Below are 15,154 nucleotides of genomic sequence, written 5' to 3' on the forward strand. Positions count from 1 at the left end.
AGCTTCTGGAACGAGTCTCAGCTATAAATTACCAGGCTGCAGTTACTGTTATCTTGCTTTACTCAGGCACTTTCAGGATATCTGCAGTCTCAAACTCTTAAGGGAAAATGCCACACAGAAAGGCTGGTAAAGCTCAGACTATTCTCTAAGGTTAAATGTCAGATTCTCAATAGTATGTTTTATGGGGGTTTACTTGTTTTAGCTATACAAGTTACTTGAGAGATTAATTAGGGGAACAAATTTGGAATGTAAGGTAACAGTAAGGAAAAAAACCCCATAGAATCATAGAATCATTTAGGCTGGAAAAGACCTTTAAGGTCATTGAGCCCAGCTCTGTTCCCTCCTCTGGACCTGCTCCAGCCCCTCAATGTCCTTCCTGAAGTCAATTCTGAGGGGCCCAGAACTGGACACAGTATTTGAGGTGCAGCTTCATCCCTCAAGGACAAGTGAGCTACAGAAGCCTAGCAAAACTTTATTTAATTCATACCTGAAAGGAAAAGCAATTTATAACCCATAACACAGAGCTGAATGTGTGTTCTGGCCTGCCATGGGCAAAAGCAAACTAGGTGCAGTCTCTTTGGAGACAAACAAGCAATAAAAGAACAGAAAATGTCGAGACAGGCTAATTCTGGTTACAATGATTACACAGTTAGCTCATTCAGACACTAAATCCCTTTCATTTTTATTTAAATTGTGATGATTTAAATGCTGATTCAAACAATACAAAGTTTAACAAGCCAGACATAAAATATCTAACGGAATTTTTTTTCAGCTCATGCACTATCCACTAAGCCAGAAGCCAGAAAACACTCAGCTAATGCACACTGCAGGAGAGGTGTAAACAGGCCTACCTAAAGCAACTCTTGCAGCTGAAGCATCATAATTAATCCAGAAGGAAACCCAGGAGAGGATAGTGATCAGAATAGAAGGCATGTAGGTCTGCAGAATGAAGTAGCCAATGTTTCTCTTAAGTTTAAAGCTGAGAGACAGCCTCGGGTAGGCACCTAAAAGAGAATATTTGGCATGGCCATAATTTACTTGTATAAAGCCTGAAATCATTTTCCTGTCATTCTGGTTTTATTATTTCATGCAACATAGAGTACACTCAGAGCTGAAAGATCCAGGATAATCAGCTGCAGAATTTCTAGCAAGAACCAGGATTAAAGCATCTTTTATTGTAAGGGTACAAGGATGCTCTGGGTGCATCTCTGCTGGTATCACAATGTCCAAGAATCAACAGCCCAAACACATGTCAGAGCAAGAGAGCACAGAAATGCCTGTTTCCTGGCAGGCTGTGGTGTGCCCACTTCAGGGGAACCCTCATTCTCTCCCAGAAATTCAACACCTGTCTTTTGTCTCTGGATATCACAAGTAATTTACTGGATGAAACACTTGTTGAAATGGATGCCTAGAAATCATTATTCAAGTCCCATTTCTGCTTGGTTTGGAAGAATTTGGGATGCACCATCTTTCTACAGTCCCTTCAAAGATGATTTCTACCCATATCTGAGTTTTGAAGATAATTTTTCAAACACACTTACAGGTTTCCCAAGTGGGTAGAGAACATCACAAAGTAACAGCCCAACCCAACTCTTGCCTCTCTTGAACAATTTAAGGTCCAATTTGATTTTCTCCTTCTCCTCAGACAGCATCTTTTCAACCTTCAAAAACTCATACACTTTGCTAGAATAGGCTAAACCGAAAATCCTGTGGAACAAGGACTTTAGAGGTTTTACACTGATGACAAAATAATTATCCAATACATCCACAGCTTGGTAAAAGGAACATCCAGAAACAGGGAGGAAAAGGTTCCTAATTTCCTGCAGGCTGGTTTGTGACTGGTTGGGTTTATGGTCACACTGATACACTGAGGTGTGTAAGTGGCTTAATCAGATGTCACAGGAAAATAGAAAATACAGCTCATCTGATGAGCCTCAACATGACAGATGACTGTCCCTCTGCAGAGGGGAATGGACACCAGAGAGCTGTAAAAACCTTCCCTTTCCAAAATTCACAGCTGCTGCTCTCATTTACTCCTGTTTCTAAAATTATTGCTCAGATCCTGAACTGAACATTGTGAATTAACCCATTTCTAAAAGTCTTCCCAGCCAATTCCCCTTTTAGCTTCCCCTCCACGAACCTGTAGAGAAAACAACATTCTTGGTGATAAGCTTGTAGTCTACAATGGAGAACTGGGGCAGCTCAATCTTGGTCACTCCTGTGACAGCATTATCACCCCCACGCCAGTAAAACTCAATGTCATCTGTGGTGTAGCCATCTACAAAAACAGGAGCAGACAATTAACATCCACAGCTCTTCTGACACCACAGAGAATAGTCCAGACAATTCACTCAAAGCATAACTTCAAATATATTTTGAAAATCAAACCATTTATAACACAATATGTAAAAAACATACAGACACAGGTCATTGTACGTATAATTTCAAAAGGTAATCTTAGTGTATTATAATATTTGTTGGGTTTGTATTTTTTTAAGACATATTACATGAATATATCAGTAAAACAAACCTTTAAAACCAAATTAAGACTACACACATCCCATCTCTAGATAGCAATGTACATTCAGTTTAAAATAACTTCTGATCTCAAGGCTGGATAAAATAGCAGGAGTTTGCTGCAATTTCTGTCCCTGGGCACTGGCAGCAGAATCATTTCCTCCTGGTGCCCTGAAAGAGATGCTTTTCTGCCTGGTGGACCATGGTCAGTACAGGAGAGAGGACAGTGAGAGTAACACAGGTGATAATTCCACATACAGCTGGCTCTTTGTGCTCTGTGTTTGTAACTAGACTGTAAATGAAGAGGACAAACTCCAGTTCAAACCCATTTAGTTTTTACTTGTAAAAACAGCATAATCCTTTTTCTAAAATGGCCTGAATGCAATAAAAGACAGCCATGTTCAGGGAGGCTTGGAAGAGGCCTTGGAAGAAGCAACTGGAGCAGAGGCAGCAACACCCATCACTGGTAAAAAACACCCACAAGAAACCACCAACCAAAAAATCCCCCCACCCAAAGAACACCCCAGAACACACGTCCACACAGTCACAAACAGGCATGAAATAGGAATCTGGGTCTGCCAGACCAGCTGGCAGCTGAGCCAGCTTGCACACTCCAGAGCGGGTGGACAGACATCAGAAATAATTCTGTTGCAAACCCAGGAGCTCACTAATGACTGTGCTCCTGGCAGCACAGCCCCATTCACAGGATGGCTGAGGGGAGGACGTTTGTGCCCTGACTGTGAAGCACAAACGCTGCACTCAGTGCAGTCACTTCGGGGCTCATTTTTCCAGGTGCTGTGGTGGGAGGGACGTGCAGACTCTGCAGACCTGACATCCCTCAGCTTGTCGTGGCACCTTTCACCTGCCTGCTCACAGGTCTACCTTCAGAGAACAGGCAGACAGCTCACTCCTGTTTCCTTGTCAATCAATCCTTTATATTTGTCAAGTCTCGCTCTGGGCTCTCAGAGAGAAAAATAAAATCGAAAATAAAGGACAATGATTAAATTGGTTGATCTTGAGTTGTAAAAGCAACTTACTGCACTGAATGTTATGAAAAGTATAAAAGAAGATCCTTAGAGAGTTTAGGGAGAATAATATTACCTTGTTGTAAGGGTTCACTCTTTGTGATATGGTCAAGTTTTGCTGATATTCTACCTGAAATCTACCTTGCCCTCCAACAGCAAGTTCCAAATTCTAATACCATTTACTGAACTTAGTGGGATTAATAAAGGTAATTCATTTATTTTTGAGGTAATCTAACTGACAGACTTCCCAACTAATAAATCAATCTTTTATTTCTGAAAAAACAAATGCTAAAATAAATTTCAGAAAGGAAAAAGCCATTTTTCTATGTAAGAGAAAATATGTTTATAAAAAGCCCAAATGGTTCTTTAGTTTACTGTATTATTTGGAACATCTGCTCATAGAACTATTTTGTCCAACTGCCTGGGAAGGTTTGGCCTTGGTCTGATCATCCCAGGGTTCACAGGGAGAACTCCAGGACTGCCAAGGGCTGCAGCACCAACCTCTCCCAGGCAGACGTGGTTCAGCTCCTCCCTGCACTCCCACAGCCTGAATACCAAGCACATATCCCCAACCACCTCCTGAGCAGAAATGAACTCCCTTGAAACTCCAGCCAAAGATTCCAAACTGCAGCTCTGGGGGCTTTGGGAGCAGCTGTGCAGAATTCCTGTGCAGAATTCCTGTGCAGAATTCCTGTGCAGAATTCCTGCTGCTCAGGGGCTTCCACGGGGCAAAGGTTGAGCTGAGACCACCCTGAGTGACAAGACTTGGGAGCAGGGATCAATCCAGGAATTTCAGGAAGTCTCTTTAAGCTTTCACTAAAACACTTCTCTCTCTTTCCAAAAAGGATAAATTATCCCATTCATTTCATAAGGTGGAGAAGGAGAGAAAAGAACATTACAGTCATCTACACATGAATGCTATTGTGTACTGCTGAAGTACCCAAAGATAACTGGATACCTGCAAAACATCTGCCAGAAGAGAGAATGGGCCTGTTCATGTCTCTAGTAGGTGTTTTACAGATATTGAAGTCCAAATACCTGTGGCTATGATAAACTCCTTCTGCAGATATTTGAGACTAAAACCAACTCTATTTACAAGTTAAAATTATTTAAAGACCAACCGATTTAAAATAGTAATAAGCAATCTAGAAAAAATAACCTGTGGCTCTTTGACAAGAAAAAAGAAGAATTAGTGAATGTCAGCTCGATATTTCTAAATTATCAGATCACAAGTTGGTAAGGTACAAAGCAGAGCATACTAAACCCAAAAATTCTCCAAGTCATTTTTGTAAGAATCTGAGTTAAGCACAGGACACTCTTTGATTTAAACTGTGAAACAACTGTTGGTTTCCTATATATTAAATTGAAGGTAGCACTGGTACCAGCAGAGAGAATCTGATTGATTGCTGTTCCCTCAGTCAGTTCTGTATCAGCAGCAGCACCATTTCCTCCACGTTCACAAAGTTCCATTTCTCTTTCTGTCATGCATCACACACCAGCAGTCAAGCAAATCAATACCCTGTCCTGGTGATACAGCACCAACATTACCAGGAAAGCAAAGCATTCCCCATTCCCATTAACAGGGACAGGGAGTTGATCAGCCCCTCTCCCTCCAGGAATGACAGATGATGAAGCACTGCAGAGCAGAACCAACAACTAGCAGAACAGAAAATAAAACCCCTTTCTCACAGAAACTACAGAAATGCCAATTTTTCCCAGTCTATTTAAGAGAAGTAAAAAATCAGAAATTCTTTAAATACAAACAAGGTAAAAGGAAAGCTGGACTAACTGAGCATGAAAACATTTAGACACAAGGCAGTTATCAGAAACAGCCCACCATGGAAGGAAAGAAGGAGACTTTTCTGAAAAACTCAGGATTTATCAGGAGGATTCACTGTCTCACAAGGCTTTGGTTTGTACAGCTGGGCAAGATTTTACACCTACACATCTCCATGTGCACACTGGGTAGGAATCCAAGTGCTCCACAGCACCAACACTGTGGCAGCACCTGGAGACAACCCAAGACACTGAAACCAGTGGGGTGATACAAAGGTGATCAGGAAAGACAGAATTTATGTGCCACATTTGCCATCAGTGCAATTGCAAAAAGCACATCATACTTGTTTCTCTCTCTCCTTTCTCATCCCCTCCAAATTCTGTCTTTCTACATAAACCATTAACATTCTTTTTACATTTCACTTCAAAGACTTTTCCCCCTAAGGCTCTGAGGATTTGGATACAAAAGAGGATGCACAACTTTCTGACTGCAGTGAAATTCAATGGATTTTTAGATTATATTGGCAACATTCTCAAAAAACAATCATCTCCAAGTTGTACAAATGGTTCCTTATTGGAGAGAGTGGGGTGGGGAGAAGGAAGAGATGGAAATGTGACTCTGTAATTACTGCATGCAGCCATGAGAAACAAAACAGAAAAGGGATTTTGATGGCCAAGTGAAAGGCCAAAACTGATTCCAGGACTCAGAGTAGATTTTCATGGTGTTAGCAGAACCAAATATAATTTTCATGTAGGCACTGCAAGCTGATTCTCACTCCCAGTGAGCTGCTAACTCAGAATGGGTGTCCTGGTGCAACCCATGGAACACCTGCCTTTTGTCCTAGTGATTTCAATGAAATCATTCATACTTCAGGGAACCTCCTGCTAAATGCTTCCATAAATAAAATGCTTCTGTTACAATTGTTCTAGGAAAAGAAAGAGAGACCAGAAACAGATGGGGAGAACTGTACCCATGCAATGATATTCAAAAACCTTTTAGTTCCCAGCACTCGGTGATTTCTTGCAACCTTTCTGCTTCCACAAGCTCAGTTACCCCCACCAGCAGGAATGATTTCAGAAGTTACTGGATTCAACACTCTGGAGATCCTGCAGGCCCAAGAGCTCCTCACACAGCAGAGTCTGTGGTGCCTGGTGGCAGGAGGGTAACGAGGCCCCGCTGGCACAAAGCTGGTGCCACCTCATCAGAACTCAGTTCCTCCTGAGACTCCACCAAACCCTGCACAGCACTGCCAGTGCTGCCTCTGCAGGGCTCTACAGCAGCTCTGCCTGGGCAGGCTGCAGTGCAGATCTTTCCCTTCCCACGTCCATCCAGGAATGCTCTTCATCTTCTCCTTCTGATCTCCATCACTCCTGTCCCTGGTGTCTCCTGCAGACCAAGTGCTGTGTTTATGGATTAAGTACATCCAGGACACAAGACAGTGAACCACATCTGGCTCAGTTTTATTTATTCAAATGGCCGAAGTCCAGGGATTTCCATCACTATTGAAAGGACAGATCTGGTTCCTGTAGGCACAAACAATAGTGCAGATTTTATACAGCACCTAAAACATCCCATCCCCTACTTCTGCCCCAGTTTGTATTACCTGACCCACTCCACTCAGCACAGGACATCTGAGGAGGAGGGGGGTGACATCATCATGTCAGTCTTGCACACTGAGTCTGGATCTCTCAGTCTGGGTCACCTTTGAAGGTTATTTCAGTGTAACATGGGTGACATTAAGCAAATATGTGAAGAAAACATAGGGGGCAACTGTTGCCAATATAGAGTTAAACAGACTTATTTCTCACTTCCACTACTACTAAAATTATGAAGGAAAAAACTCTTAATCTGCAAATTTCGAAAATCAGGTTAGTATCCATCACAGTTCTGCAGAAAAGTTTATTATTTCCCTATTAAACTTATCACACAAAAAAAGGAGTTCCTGATCACACAAGTAACTAAGTCAAACATGGCAAATCTTTCCTATACAGAAAAGACAGGGGGATGCTTAGTTTCATTTGCAATTAAATTAGACTAGGGTAAAATACTGGGAAATTGAATATTAAGAAACCCCAGAAGAAGAACTGTTTTCTTAAAGCTCAGTGTCCTTATCAGCTATAAGAAGAACCAAGAAATTTATTTTCACTTCTCCTAAGAGTAGATGTTCAGAGACACACAGGAAACTGTGATACAGAACCATGAGGGCAACACCAGTCCTTGCTGAGGAAAGCAACATCCAGGCAGGAATAACGATTTCTATTTAAATGGGAACTGTGGCTGATGTAAATATGACAAAAACAAATACATCAATTCTTGAGTGATCTATTTAAATCACAAAATGAACAGAACTGAAGTGAAAACAACCATTTTGAAAAGACAAGTGCAATCAGGTGTAAGCAGGCAATGGCCTTTTTTTCCCCCACAGAAATCAACAAAGTGAAAATATAAATTATTTACTAAATCTCAAGACTTAAAATTTTACTACATCATTCACAGCTGTTTTCTTCCACGTTGAAGTCAATGAAAGCAAGTCAAAGTTAAATAAAAAGGATAAAAATCTTCAATATCACACTTTGGCATCAAAAATTGGTTACAGCTACACAAAGGTTGTTTACCCCAGTTCAGATTTAACCTTAATAAGAAACTAAGCACTTCTGCCAGGAAGCTGAACTGTGGTACCACAGGGAAGGACCAACTCAGAAGGCCAAGAGACTTCTCAAGGCCTGCTGGAACCTTCTACCACACCCAAACTCTGCAGTTGGGAAGGGAGGGTAGAGGAGGGCACACGAGATACAGGGCTGAACATTTCCCACTGCACAATTCAGGAAATGAGTGATGCCTCTCATATATTAACTGGACCATTTTAGAAAATCTATAAATCTGCAGGGGTGGTCTCATCAGCCCAAGAATCAAACATGAAATCTCTCCTGTGTTTTTAAATGAGGCATTTGTGTAAGTGATGATTCAAACAGAAAGTACTGTGTTCTTTTGACACAATATTAAAGGTCCAACTTGGGTGCAGAGGGAACAATTTTTTTGTACTTTAATGCATATATATACTGAATTTTTCAACTGCAGTCTGAAAAAATATTTTGGAAGGTTAATGGCAATGCCTTAACCCCCAACTTCTTGTGTAAAACTGAAGGTTGATTCTGATGTTTGAAAATAATTATTAGCAACTGCCTTCTACTCTTGAGTAGACAGAACTTTTATAGCAAAACATACATCCACACTGAGGGGGTGTAAATGACAAATTGCTTTCTCCTCCCACCCTCCATTAAGGACAAGGATCATGTGGGGAAAACAAATACTCCCATTTGCACCCTACCATGGATTGCATCATTGCCTGCACTCATCTTCCTGCTTTGAGCTGATTCCTACACTTTTACCTCATCCGACTACATTAACTAATTTCTGCAGAGGAAAATTGGTGTCCAAAACAATTATACATGCTCTGGAAATTCTGAAGGAGCTCAGACATTGAATATTGTTTACTAACAGACAAATAAATCCCACAATTTACTTACTTCAGAGAAGACTTCATGGAAAGACTATATATGTTGGATTTTTGCTCTTTTATCTGACTTAAGAGTTGGTCTTTTCAAAACTGGAAATAGAAGTGAGGGGTATATCCAAACAAATGAATCAGCAAAACATCATCTCCATAAGCTCAATTTTTAATACCTTAGATATGTAAGACCAAATGTTCCAAGTTACAACCCACTATCAGCCTACATTTTGAATGCTGATGTACATTACAAAAAAGAGAGGAAAAATGAACAACATCTGGCAACCTTAACATTATTTATAAAATTGCATTAATACTCCACTCTGCTTAATTATTCCACAGCTGTATTAAAAATCCAAGGCCACAAGGAGAAAAATGTAATTTGTAGAAGAAAGCCCTTCTGTCTGTGCCTGTGCCACGTGCTCAGTTTAGAAAAATATTTATTCATTAGGATATGTTAGTTTGCAACATGGTACGAGGCAAAGTTCTGGAATATTATTCCATTTTTAGCTGCAGTATTCAGGACATCATAATATCTAAACCACTTAATTTTAGGTAAAAATCTGGTTATGGAAGAATAGGAGCCTTGCTCTCATTGACTGTCCAACAGCAACATGCTAAAACCTGGTACTGCCAGAGCAAGACATCAGCAGAACATTAAAACCCCCAGGATTTTACACTTGTAAAATGAAGGCTGTGTTTGGACACTTACCTGAACCTGCAAAAATTAATCTTCATTTCATAATGAGTGACCTATAATGAATATTCTTTCTAAAGTCATCCACAGGTATAGATTTGGGAACTTTTTTCTTAATAGAGTTTCCTATCTGCAGAAGTCCTCTGTCTTCTGCAAGTTTTTCAAGGATAATTACATGCACCTTTGCTGGGGAGAACTATTTATACAGTATCATGTGACTGAAGTTTATAGGAATGTTAATTATAGACTCTGATATTGTTAGAACTACATCATTATTTCCTAAAAATTGCAATAGTCCTCTAACATTCCCAGATGTCCTTCACACAGCCTGGCTGGTATCACAAACCACACTGCTGCCTCCTCACACTATTTTAGTGGGAGCTTTTGCCTCAGGGCTCAGAGGACTTTCCTGCAGGAAACTCTGTTGTGACACCTCTACCAGAAAAGACAGCCCAGGTTTGTTGGCAGGATCCCAACTCCTTTCCTGGGATGCTGAAAGAGGGGAGAAGAAATTCTTTTGGCATCCAACCCTCCAGCTTTTAGCAATGGAATACAAAGAAGTTCTTTGGTGGGTAAGGACTTTAATGCTGTGGATGGGTGTGCACAGGGCAGCAGGAGATGGGACAAGGCCAAAGGAGGAGAGAGAACTGTCCTGCAGCTTTCTGCTTTAACTGGCACAGAGGACTGGAGCCCTGAGAGCCCCCAACACGCTGAGAAGCAGCTACTTCTGTGGAATCTCTGGCAGAAACAACCTCCTGCCACATGGTTCCACTAGAAAAGTTCACTTGCCCTAGTCCAGTTTAAAGTTTCACCTTTTATGCACCACAAAGCCAGTTAGATCCTGTTCTATAGGTAATAGCCTGTTCCACATTAGATCCTGTTCTACAGGTAATAAATACCCTGTTCCACATTAGATCCTGTTCTATAGGTAATAAATACCCTGTTCCACATTAGATCCTGTTCTAGGTAATACCCTGTTCCATTCTGGTTCCTGTGTTCCCCTCTGATTGGCACTGATATTCCCAGGTACCAAACCAGGAAGGTCTCATCACCACATTTCACATTTCAGAAGTTTTTAAGTCAATGAAATTGTCTGTAACTTTTGGACCCTTCCCTTCTCTGGAGCAGCAGCTCCAGGCACTGCTCCAGGCTGTGCCTGTCTCATGAAGGAGATGTGGCTGAGACAAGATAATGCCAACCCTTAAAGGAACTTTTCCCCTCAAGCAGATTTTAACACACTGTTGACTTTTATTCTGTTTTCCCCCAGCTCTAGTATGGTAACTGTGTCAATATGCAAATATGTATTACATAAGGTTGCCTCTTGGGCTGGAAAAGCAGGATATCTACATGTAAATGTTCATTAAAAAGAAGCCAGTACAGTATTTTCACATACATAAAAGGGAATCAGCCTCAAATACAAAAGTTAAAGCCCTACAACTTTATGCTGAGAGCCCCATGTGGACTGCACCTCTCTCGTGCCTTTGAAATAAATACCCTTCTTCAAAAAAAACCTGAAGAGAAAAACGCATGAATAATACACTAATGTATAACACACAGTGCAGATACACAATGCAGCAATGGAAAAGGTTATAATTAGTATTCATAATCACTGCATTTTCCTGACACGACTGCACAGAATCATTCTTGAAGGAGTTATGACTCAAACTCTCTTCCAAACTACAAAAAAATGTATAATCAAGCAATTTGACTATTTTCACCTAAGCCTACAACATTCCATACCTGTGCCTGTGTTCCTTATCTAACCTGCCCTTTGCCTTGCACAGAGACATTCTGAGCCTACCCTTACAACCCGAGGCTTATTTGCATCACACGTGTCATTATCTGCATTTAAATTCCTACTTCCTGCCTTGTCCCTCCCCTGGGAAGTGTCATCCTGTGTGTCTGTGGGCTTCATGAATCACAGAGCTGTTCTTTGCAGGGAACACACGGATTCTGTGCAGAAGCAAGAAGCTGAAAGTACAGCTCTACATAACTTGAATATCAGGTATCTAAAGAAAGATCTCACATGAATAACAATGAATATCAGGAAAAAGGAAAACCAGGAAATCACCAAACCTTCCTATTTGTTGCACATGATAATGGCAACATTCCCAGGATTTCTATCAGAACTGCATGTTCAGCAATGAGACGTTCTTTGAACAAGAGTTTTCCCTGAATTTACTGAGAATAATCTTTCCAGGGAGCAGACATATCAGAAGTTGCACTTACATCATCTGTGTTCTGCAGTTACCATATGTCAATATTTCAGAATCATTTTAACTCAGAAACCACAGGAAGCATTTTGTTCTGACCAAAGGTACCAGCACAGGGCCTGATGCTCAGATGGTGTTGATTGTCTACAGACTCTCCACTGAAAGCACAGATTTAAGGCATGTGCAAATTAATTATAGTGTCCTATGAACTGCTAACTTGTGAATGGTCTTAAGCACAGGCAACACCAATTTCTGGTAGCATACTTCCAAAATATAGTCTCATGAGAACAGAGAACAATGTTCCAGCTCAGTTCTGGTAACAGTCTGCCTTTAGTACTCTCTTTTTAAATCAGTTCCCAGCATGGAAGAAGTTGGGTGTTGGGTTTTTTTGAAGAAGGAAACAGTTTACAATTCTACCTGTACATTCCTTAGAGACAATTCTCCTAACGTAGTTTTTAGCCAAAAAACTAAACTTCGTTTAGAAGACTAAATGAAGAATGAGTTTTGTCTGATAAGGATTTCATGGATTGTAGTGACCAGCATTAATAAATTTTAAATCACTTCACAAATCATAAGACCCTGTATTAGGGGATAAGGAGTATGTCACCTATCAATTAAGTGCAGCCAATTTAATAGCACAAAACAGCCTCACCCACCAGTTTATGGCATACAGTGAGGAATGCAAAATCCAATTAAAATTACAGGGGGAATTTAGCCAGGTAGAATTTAATTAGCAAAGATACAATTTTGCCAGGAGACTGTGGCTAACACCTGTTCTGAAGTGTAAAGTGACAAGGAATATGTAGTAACAAACATTTGGGTCATAATTTACGTTCTGTTTGCCAGACAGTTCCTCTGTCCCTGGATCCCTGTTTCCACTGCTTGCTCAGCTCCCAGTGCTGCCACAGAAATCTCTGACTCATCCCAAAATCCTAATCCAGTCCAAGCAATACTGTTGGAACACTGAAATATGTGGATTTTCATCTTTCTGCACACAGTTTAAATCCCACTTCTGAACACCTTTTACCTGCTGGTGAAGAGCTGCAGTGCCTCCTGTCAGAGCTGGGAGTGGCACAGGGACACAGAGGTTGTGCCCCAGCCCAGGGCAATGGCCAGGGGGGGCTGGGAGCCCTCCTGGGGTCATTGCCCTTTGTCAGAGGTCACTCAGGCAGGGAGGATGAGCAGAGAAGGAAAGGGGCTTTCTCACTGGGATACAGCTGGAATGTCCCATTGGAGGGGATGGGCAAGAGCACCTTCCCAGCCCCAAAGGCAGAACCAAGAAGACTCAGCTCTATTGTACTTTTAAAGTTGACTCAATCTGAGGTTTTCTTAAATCCCACTATTTATCTTTTGCATGCCCAAAGTAACAATGAAACATCAATTTGCAGGTATTAGAACACCTCCTGAAATACAGATTGCTAATTTTTTCAGTGCTCCCAACAGCAGAAGTCTTAAAAATGAGTTAAAACAAGTTATGAACTGATTCATCACCATTTTCTGTTATGTTCCTCTGGTATTTTTCACTTGCTTAGGAGAAAGTCGGTAATTGCTTTGATATCCATGCAAAACATCCATGGAAACACATCCTTCATTCACAACTCTACAAGTGATAACTTTCAAAGCCTAATAAAAGCATTTTCTACATCTGGCAAGTTGTTACATTCACTAACGTTGTGAATTAAAATCCAAATTCAATTCTGGTATCTTTAATGACTGCAGTTAATGTTTTCTCTCTAAATTCCCCAGCAGCTTCATTAGCATTAACAGCAAGTCACTGGGCTACCTCCCTGATGAGAGATGAGGCCACTGATTAAGCCATTCATGATATCCATCAGCATTATACTTACCAGTTAAAATCCTCCCCTATTAGTGATGAAAGGAAAGGAATACACAGCAGAAACCCAGCACTAATGAACCCACTGTCAGTAAATCCACACGTAGCTGCAGTGCAGGACAAATAAAGCATCAAGATTAAAGCTCTGAGCTTCGACAATTACATAAATAATGAGAGAGAAAATAATTTTTAAAACCTCACTTAGAAATTCTGGCAATGTCTTTCTAAGTGGAAAAGCAAAGAGTGTTCCAAAACTGTCCATTTTTGCCTTGAGGCTGCCCTTTGACTAAGAGAAACATGGAACACCATTACTGTAATTCTCACGTAACAATTTTAGTTCAATATTGAAAATATAACTTTTCATCACAAAATGTAGGTGTATGTTCTGCATTTCTTTCAATTACTTTTATTGACAGGAAAATAAAACCTTGTGATTTGAGAAATTGTGAATTAAGTCTATATATTACTGGTTCTCCAAATCAAGTGCCACAACCTAAGGGTGGATGGAATACAAACAATCACTGGTAATTTTGAATGAAAATAAGAATGTTTTAGAAGTCCATCTCACCAAACCATCAAAGCAACAGAAATTACTATATTTTCTGCAGTGGCTTTATTAAATATATACAGCTCTAACAAATTCAGTTTATTTTGTAAACACATTTGGTTTTGTAAAGTTGCTTTTATACCGGCAAGAAAGTCTCCAGGGTGTGATGTGTGCTGTGTGATTGCTGTTTGTTTGTGCACTGTGGATTTTCTTCCAACCCACTTCTCACCTCGAGCATTTGGTTACCCTCACTCAGCTCTCAGTGCCATTAATTATCCACTCTGGAGTGGCTGTGGGCTGTTGATTAAAGCAGTGCCTCAGTTCCTGTGTGTGCACCTACCATCCATTGCAACCTGCAGCTCTAAAAACAGGTAGTCTAATTCTGCACACAACAGTTCTGCTTTAAAATATCTGCAATATAGGAAATCAACAGGTTTAAGAGACCAACTCACCACTTTAGATACCTTAAAGTGAGTTCCAGTTCTAAAAGCTCGGTTGCTGAGGAACTCCTGAAAAGCAGGTGCTGTCTGAGATGGGATCTGCAAAGCTCTGTGGGGTGTGTGTAAAGCAAAACCCTCAGGCCAATGATCCCAGGCTGAAACCTCAGCCCTTCTCAGCAGTCACATGAGGGGCATCCCCCTGAACCCCCAGCCCTGAAGGCAGAGGAGGGAAGCACTGCCAGGCTGTGATGGGCACAGGGACTGGCACTGGCACTCCTGAGCCACAGCAGCTCCTCTCTGCACTGACTTCCCACTGGTCTCCTGCAGCTGCCCTCTTTGCACGGTGCAGTTCTGAGACCAAATCTGTCTGACAAGACACAAACAAAGAACTGCAGAATAGGCTTGAACCTCCACCTTCCATTGCTGCCTCGTGTCCCCAGGAGAAGGTACCAGGGATGTTCTGCTGTCACTGCTGCTCTCCTTTGCTCTGTGCTCCCCCTCTGCAGCCACCTGGGCCACAAGGGTACACACTCACACAGGCAAACCAGAGGCACAGACGGGCTTTTAAAGTGAAAAGTAACTTCAAGGGGAAAGGA

General features: G+C 41.2%; 1 protein-coding gene across 6 annotated transcripts in view; it reads right to left on the minus strand.

The window, feature by feature from the left end:
• Positions 1-15,154, minus strand: part of GABRB2 (gamma-aminobutyric acid type A receptor subunit beta2) — a 149,319-nt gene that overhangs the window by 17,394 nt on the left and 116,771 nt on the right. For 5 of the 6 annotated variants that reach the window (XM_051794114.1, XM_051794116.1, XM_051794113.1 and 2 more), the window contains 2 exons: positions 2,141-2,278; positions 852-1,004 (listed from right to left, as the gene is read on the minus strand). In XM_051794114.1, the coding sequence (XP_051650074.1) occupies positions 852-1,004; positions 2,141-2,278 (291 nt within the window). The remainder of the gene's footprint in view (positions 1-851; positions 1,005-2,140; positions 2,279-15,154) is intronic. The other variant, XM_051794118.1, reaches the window with a different exon arrangement.

The sequence above is a fragment of the Manacus candei genome, unplaced genomic scaffold (assembly GCF_025592945.1).
Source record: "Manacus candei isolate 608988 ecotype Guabito, Panama unplaced genomic scaffold, ASM2559294v1 h1tg000037l, whole genome shotgun sequence".
Lineage (NCBI taxonomy): Eukaryota > Metazoa > Chordata > Aves > Passeriformes > Pipridae > Manacus > Manacus candei.